General features: G+C 46.7%; 1 protein-coding gene and 1 pseudogene across 7 annotated transcripts in view; both read left to right on the top strand.

Moving 5' to 3' along the window:
* Positions 1–1,118: 1,118 nt before the first annotated feature.
* Mgat4d (MGAT4 family member D) overlaps positions 1,119–7,698 on the top strand; it is a 33,383-nt gene continuing 26,803 nt past the window's right edge. For all 7 annotated transcript variants that reach the window (XM_021170097.1, XM_021170095.1, XM_021170096.2 and 4 more), the window contains exons 1-2: positions 1,119–1,260; positions 7,330–7,488. In XM_021170097.1, the coding sequence (XP_021025756.1) occupies positions 1,167–1,260; positions 7,330–7,488 (253 nt within the window). In that variant the 5' untranslated portion in view covers positions 1,119–1,166. The remainder of the gene's footprint in view (positions 1,261–7,329; positions 7,489–7,698) is intronic.
* LOC110300043 (cofilin-1 pseudogene) lies at positions 5,246–5,692 on the top strand (annotated as a pseudogene).

Here is a 7,698-nt window from a genome sequence, read left to right as displayed (position 1 = left end):
TAATTTACAACAATGCTCGTTTTCTAAGTGAAGACCCTTCCTGGGACTTTATCACCAGGAAGACAGGAACTGCTAAGCCGTAGTGACAGGCAGATGGTAGTGTACTAGGAAAACCATCTTATTAGATGAATTTTGGACAGCCTAGGGTGGCGGCAGTTTGAATGTCACCATAACAACGTGGGTGTCAGGGCAGAAGTGGGGATCTAGAAACATGTCCCTAAGAAGGACTGTAAACATTTTATAGATGATGTAATAGCAGTCAGAAGGACCTGATGCCCTTAATAAAACTGAGGGGCTTTGGCAATAAAGAGCTTGAAGGAGAGGCTTAGACTTACTGAGGTGAGACATGCAAGAGAAACGCTGAAAACCAATTAGTTGGTGCTCAAATCAACACAGAGAAGCTGATGTCCTTCTGACGATATTTTCCTTGATACCTTCCTTCTCTATAGTAAGGACTTTCTCCATCGCTTCAGAGCCTAGCAAGTGGGTTTATGTGTCTGTCCTAGCAGGGTTTGCTTGCCTTGTGGCCTCCAAGAGAGCTCAGCAAACGCCTGGGAAATGGGGTGGGGGAGGGGTTGGAGGAGCAGAAAAGTGAAGTAGCTATCAGCTGTCTTTGCCACCCTCTTCTAGGCTCTCACAACTCCAGGCCATTACTATTCAGTGCAACATTCTCAAGCAGGTGGGTGTCCAAATCTTTTAAAGCTTTCAAAGGGGCCAGAAACTGGGTGCTCTTGCAGAAAAGAGATTGTGCATCACCCAAACACTGCCTGCAAGTCTCCAAGAGAGATCAGAGTGTAAAGACCAAATGGGAAACATGAATGAAAGGCTGTGTCATGTGTTTCACACCTTTGAATCAAAATCTGATGAATTCTCGCAGGAAATTACCCTAAGATGATAATGTCTGGTCAGGGCCAGGCAGCGCAGGGCCGACCCAGTTTTTCACAGCCTTGCCAAAGGATTGTAAGTGTGGTCAAGAGGGGACTAGGATGTGACTGGGAGAAAGTGTTGGGGACCTGGGGACCTTAGCAACGGCCCTGTGGGAGGGGGAGCAAGCACGCGGGGTCAAGGACGCAGGCGCGGCCCTGTGGGAGGGGGAGCAAGCACGCGGGGTCAAGGACGCAGGCGCGGTGCCTGTGCAGCCTGGTGTTGGCAGTGACGCCACCACGATGAAGGCCAAGAACGTTAACTTGCTCTTCGCCTTCGTTGCCGTCCTGCTCTTTGGTTTCTCGTGTTTCTGCATCTCCAGGATGAACCAAACCAGTAAGCGGGGGGGGGGGGGGGGGGGGTTGGGTTGGGGGGGTTGATAGTAGGATATGAGGGAGATGGGGGGCGCTCTTCATCCTGCCTCTCCGGAAGCCCCATCACCAGGGGCGGTTGGGCTGTTATCAGCCCTCGCAGACACCGTGGGACACGGGACACGTGCTGATGGATCGGCCTGCTGGCCTCGCGCTAGCAGGTCCCTCCCAAACTGCCCCTCGCCTCTCCTGCTCATCCTTCCTCCAGATCTCTTCAATATCCAGGACTTTCTTCCTCCTTTATCAATGACTTTAAAATTTTTCAGAGAATTTAGGAGCACTTACAGAGAGACAGCCAGATTGTCTTTCCTCTCTTTACAAATTAGCTGATGTTTGATTTCGGCACTCAGGAGGCAAAAGCAGGCAGGTCTTTACGAGTTCCAGGCCAGCCAGAGAGCTACATAGTAAGATCCTGTCCAAAAAAAAAAAAGGAACGACTAATTTTATGGGCAGATAGCCTTTTTGTTTTTCTGTAAGTTTGTGGGATTAATAATTGAGTTATATAAGAATATTTAAACTCGGAGGAGGAGGAGGCATCTCTGCTCTTGTCTGTTTTGTTCCCTGCTATGAACCTAGTGTCCAGGAAGGAAAAAAACAACAACAACATTGTTTGGCATAGAAAAAAACATGCCAATTAATAAAAACCGATCAGGTAAAGGAGTGAATGAATCAAAAGCTGTCCTGCTGTAAGTAACTGATCAACGAGGACAGCGACAGAAAATCTGCCTTTCCATGGAGTTTCCACAATGCTTGTGTGTGTGTGTGTGGGGGGGAACCAAATATAGATAAGGCTTAGGACCGCAGCATGAACTCCAATATTGGTGGCGACAGAAAAGGACAGTACCGCTGGGAACTTGTGGAGGTGACACAGGGTAGCCCATAGTCCAAGAAGAGGAGAAGCTGAAGCCACTTGGTGCTTGGAGATGGAGATCACATGACAGAATACCTCCGATGGAGAGGCACCACTGTGCCGCCTTTGGCAAATACTTTCTGCACCTTTGGGGTACTTTCCGACGGATAATCGTGGGGTGGGGGTCTCCTGGTGGTTTGGATTTCTCTGGGTGATACTTCTGCAGCAGGTGGGGGTGTTTGTGGCTACTTAGGGGTCTTGCTGGGATCCCCCAGCTGGCCATTCTTTCCTTGATGTGGCCTATTAGTCTCCCATTAGAGCTGCTCTGTCACAGCCCTTGTGACTAGGGCTGCTTCATCAAGGAGGTAGACACTTTCTGTGACCCTGCAATACTGATTTGGGCCACAGCGACCTGAAGCTCTATACCACTTCAAGCTGCCTGCCTGGCAAGCAGTGTCACAGATATCCCATCTTGATTTAGCTGGTTCTTTGCATCCCTGATCCTCTTCAACTGGCAACAGGATGACTTTTAGGCTCAGTGGTTTTCAATTTTCAGAGAAACACACCTCAGCCTGAACTGGGGGAGAAAAGTATCATATTTTTATCTTCTCTGCACTCTCTTTGGAGGAGGGAAATCCCCTACACACCTATACAAATGCAGGAGTATATTAAATCCCAGCAAGGTCTGGGCTCTTGGGAGTATGGCAGACACATGAAACTGGATCAGCAATTATATAGTAAATGCTCTGAATGCTGACGTACGTTTTGATTGGGTGCAAAACATTTTTATGATGTTCACAAGAAGCACCTTTAGAGGGCAAAAAATGCTAGAACTGTAGAATACACACCCGCAAAGCCAAGGCAAGGGAAACCCGGGGAAGCTGTGTTAACATTAGCACAGGAAACCCTAACAGAAATGTTTAACAAACGTGACCACTCCGGAGACCAAGCAACTGCTTCCATTGCACAGCCTTTGACTTCTTGAGGATTTATTATTTATTCCAGGGTCTGAGTACAGGTGGGTCACATGCACAGGTTTCCAGGAAGGCCAGGAAAAGATGTCAGATCCATGGAGCTGGAGTTACAGGCGCTCATAAGCTGTTTGACGTGGGTGCTGAGAATCAAAATCTAGTCTCTGGAAGAGCAGCAAAGGCTCTTCTACAGTGCGTCCTCTCTCCATCCCCGCCACGTTGATTTTTACTTAGGAAATTGGACATTTAATGAGGACTTGGAATTTTTTAATTTACACAAGCTTCTCTTGGAGAACTCTTCGGTCTCTTCAGTTCTGAAGCACAAGCATCTTGCTCATCTTAGCAGTGCCACTCTGGTTCCCCCAGGGCCACCGGGCATGCTGTGCCATTGCATCGGTACCGATGGTTTATCCAGTCCCATTCATCATTCCATAGATGAATGGCATCACGTAGCATCAGGCTATGGCTTCATTGTATTGGACCTTGTAATGGTTTGTTTGTTTGTTTGTTTGTTTGTTTGTTTGTTTGTAATAGCCGTCACTAGCCAGGCATAGTGCTGGATGCCTGGGGTACTCAGAAGGAAAAGGCAGCAGACTTCTGTTAGTCAGAGGTTCTCAAGGCTAGCCTGGTCTACAGAGTTCTGGGACAACCAGGGCTACATAGACAGGGCCTATGTCAATCCTGCCCCATCCCCCCCCCCAAAAAAAAACCCAAAACCAAAAACAAGAAAAGTAAAAGGCAGTTTGGTCCATTCTATGTGTAGGCTGGGTTTTGTTTTCTCAGAGGCGCAGTGATGCTCAGGAGATGAAAGCTTCTACCCTCACATTGTCCATCACTGCCTGAGTAAATGCATGGCAACAGGAGCACTTTAAACATAGTAGGGATACCATGACCCTTCACGGAGGCCATGCACGAAGGGCTGTGTCTCAGTTATGTCTCTGTAAATAGAGCTCTCTCATGAGAAAACTCTCCTTCATGTGTGCCAGGTTGGCCCATCGGGGACTCGACTGGGTGGGTTGCATCACCTGAGATGTAGCAACTCCAACACAAGATTCATTCTTGCACGGACAGTTACCCAGGAAACCCTAGTCACATATGGTGTACACAGTGGCCACACTTCAGACTACAGCCATGAAACAAACACTGGTGATTTATCTGGGTAGTCTAGTTCTTTTTAATAAATCACAACTGACCCTCATGGAAGGAGGAGGGACTCTGTGATCAGGATGTAAAATGAATGAATTAATGGATGAATGAATAAATAAGTAAATAAATAAATGAAAAAAATTCTGTCAAATCCCCCCCCCCCCGAGAAGTGCTAAGATCAGTTTTTAACACTAATTAATCCATTTGACTCGTTCATCCATCTGTATAAGGGAAGTCACTGTTTCAGACATAAGGAATTCAGTAAACTCGAACCCCAGATGTCTTGTTCTTACAGTCTAAAGGACTCTACCTGCTTGCTGAGCCATAGAAAAGGAGGGATTGTTTTCTTTATCACTGAAATCCACAGAACAAGCCACTCACTGGATTATCTCCCTGGTACTTAGTGCTAAGATGAGGAAACAGAAGTAGGCAATCACTCACTGTAATCACACAACTAGATCATCTACTGGAAGGATTAAGCACTCAGTGATGGTTGTTGAAGACAGGGCCTCAGCAAGTAGCCCTGACTGACCCAGACCTCGTCGTGAAGGCCAGGCTGACTTGGACTCACCTCACAAAGATCCCCCTGCCTCTACCTCCAGAGTGCTAGTTCAAAGGGGTGCACACCATGCCTTGCCCGGTGAAGATGAATAGTTTTTATAAGTAGAATTACAGTTAATATTTGCCCTTTTGTGTGCCTGTAAGAAATTTTCATCTGTGTATCGTTCCCTAGTAGGTCACCTAGAGATTTTGAAAGGAGGCTACAGTTAGAAGATGGCTGGTCCCTCATTCACCCCGGACATATCCTGGGTCCTTTAACTACTTAGAAGTCAAATACTGATGTGTTAGTGTTGAGAACTGTATAGAATGGAGGCTTACATGTGATACCGAGTTCCCAAGTTGGATCCTGGCCGCTCAGTTCTTCTGCAGCTCTCTGTTTCTCGTTCGCCTCTGGAAACATGGCTGTCTCTGATGGTGTCATCAAAGTGTTCAATGACATGAAAGTTCAAAAGTCTTCAACACCAGAAGAAGTGAAGAAACACAAGAAGACACACTGCTCCTTTGCCTGGGTGAAGATGAGAACATCTTCCTGGAGGAGGGGAGGGAGATTCTGGAAGGAAATGTGGGACAGACTGTGGATGATCCCAGCACCACTTTTGTCTAGATGTTACCAGACAAAGACTACCGCTATGTGCTCTATGATGCAACCTATGAGACCAAGGAAGCAAGAAGGAGGACCTGCTGTTCATCTTCTGGGCCCCTGAGAGCAAAATGATCTATGCCAGCTCCAAGGATGCCATCAAGAAGAAGCTGACAGGAATCAAGCATGAATTACAAGCTAACTGCTCCTAGGAGTTCAAGAACCCCTGCACCCTGGCAGAGAAGTTGGTGGCAGCACAGTCATTTCCCTGAAGGGCAAGCCTGTGTGAGCCACCTTCAGCCCCCCTGCTTGAAGCATCTAGCAGCTCCAGACCTGCTCTTGGGTAGTGAAGGCTGCCCCTTTCCAGTCAGACTGGAGGGGTTGGGGGGGATCCCAGCAGGGGGAGGGCAATCCTTTCACCCCAGTTGTCAAACATCCCTCTGGACCCCTGGACAGGCCTTCTCACTCCATCCCCGACAGTCCTGGCCTTCCCAAACTGCTTTTGATCTTCTGATTCCTCTTGAGTTGAAGCAGACCAAGTCCGGTTCCAGGCACCCAGTCTGGAGGGAGCCTGTATTCTTTTTTTTTTTTAATTAGGTATTTTCTTCATTTACATTTCCAATGCTATCCCAAAAGTCCCCCATACCCCCCCCACTCCCCTACCCACCCACTCCCACTTCTTGGCCCTGGTGTTCCTCTGTACTGAGGCATATAAAGTTTGCAAGACCAATGGGCCTCTCTTTCCAATGATGGTCTACTAGGCCATCTTCTGCTACATATGCAGCTAGAGACATGAGCTCTGGGGGGTACTGGTTAGTTCATATTGTTGTTCCACCTATAGGGTTCGAGACCCCTTTAGTTCCTTGGGTACTTTCTCTAGCTCCTCCATTGGGGACCCTGTGATCCATCCAATATCTGACTGTGAGCGTCCACCTCTGTGTTTGCTAGGCCCCGGCATAGCCTCACAAGAGACAGCTATATCAGCAAACTCTTGCTAGTGTATGCAATGGTGTCAGCGTTTGGAGGCTGATTATGGGATGGATCCCCCAGTGGGTGTGGCAGTCTCTAGATGGTTCATCCTTTCGTCTCAGCTCCAAACTTTGTCTCTGTAACTCCTTCCATGGGTGTTTTGTTAACTCCACCTCTACTCCTCACTCCTCCTCATCCCATGCTACCAACTTCTAACCACAGTAGTGACTCTGTGCTTGTCTGTTTAGTTTTGTGTGTAAATGAAATGTGGAAATGACCGTCCCTGCACCGGCTGGCAGATCTCCCCTTTCCCTTGATCTTGGCCACTCATGGAAGCAGGACCTTCAATTTAAAAAAAAAAAAACAAAAAACAATAAAAAGGCTAATAAACAGTGTTAAAAAAAAGATAATGGATTTCCATGAGACCCTCTTCTCTAGCTTTACTGGTGACTCTGAATGCCTTCAGCTGATGATCCAGAGTGTGTCACCCACATTTACAATGCCCTAGAGGGACAGGTACAAAGAGGAGATTCTTGGTCTGACCCATGTCTTTAAGTGCAGGGTCTAGAAAAAGCTCATGCCTGCTCATGTTGAATCTCCACCCTGATGACACGAATCTGTACCTGATGATAGAATGATCAGAGGAAAGAAACCATTATACGGATACTTGAGCTTCCAGGTTCTGACCTAGTTTGATTGCTGTTGCTGTGATAAAGCACTCCAGGCAAAAGCAACTTAGAGGAGGACAGGCTCTACTTCAGTTTTGGGTTATAGTCTATTATTGAAAAAAGTGCCATATGAGTACAACCCCGTATATAATGGTGAATATATACAACATCATACACAGTGTCATATACGTAAACCCCACATGTAGTGCTATATACAGCATGTTTGCTGTCCAAAACCTTCATTTTACCTGCTACATGCATAAACTATATATTTCTGTTTCCTTTGCAGATAATCAACTAATTAACTGCAGAAACCACGTTTTGGAGTTTAAGGAAATTATGCTCCGTTTAAAAAACAAAAGTGAAAATCATCACCAAGATCTAATGCAAGTCTTGTATCAAATGAAGCGTAAAGCTGCCCACACAACAAGATCATCAGGAAACTTCCGTGCGTGCTGCACTTGTCTCTGTGAATGCTCACCCATGTTACATAAGCTTGGAGGGTTAGACTTAGTGCATCTGACTCTAGGTCACTTTCCCCCAGTAAACAACCCAACTAACACTGACTAATTCATTTTGAGACATGTAGAACTCAGGCAAGCCACACGGAAGATATGCTTTCCCCATCTTTATCATGATACTAATTTTCCCATCCTTT

Source organism: Mus caroli, unplaced genomic scaffold, assembly GCF_978045245.1.
Source record: "Mus caroli unplaced genomic scaffold, Mus_caroli_1 scaffold_10, whole genome shotgun sequence".
NCBI classification, from domain to species: Eukaryota; Metazoa; Chordata; class Mammalia; order Rodentia; family Muridae; genus Mus; species Mus caroli.
Note: the sequence above shows the minus strand (reverse complement) of the source record. Positions and strands in the feature narration are given on the sequence as shown.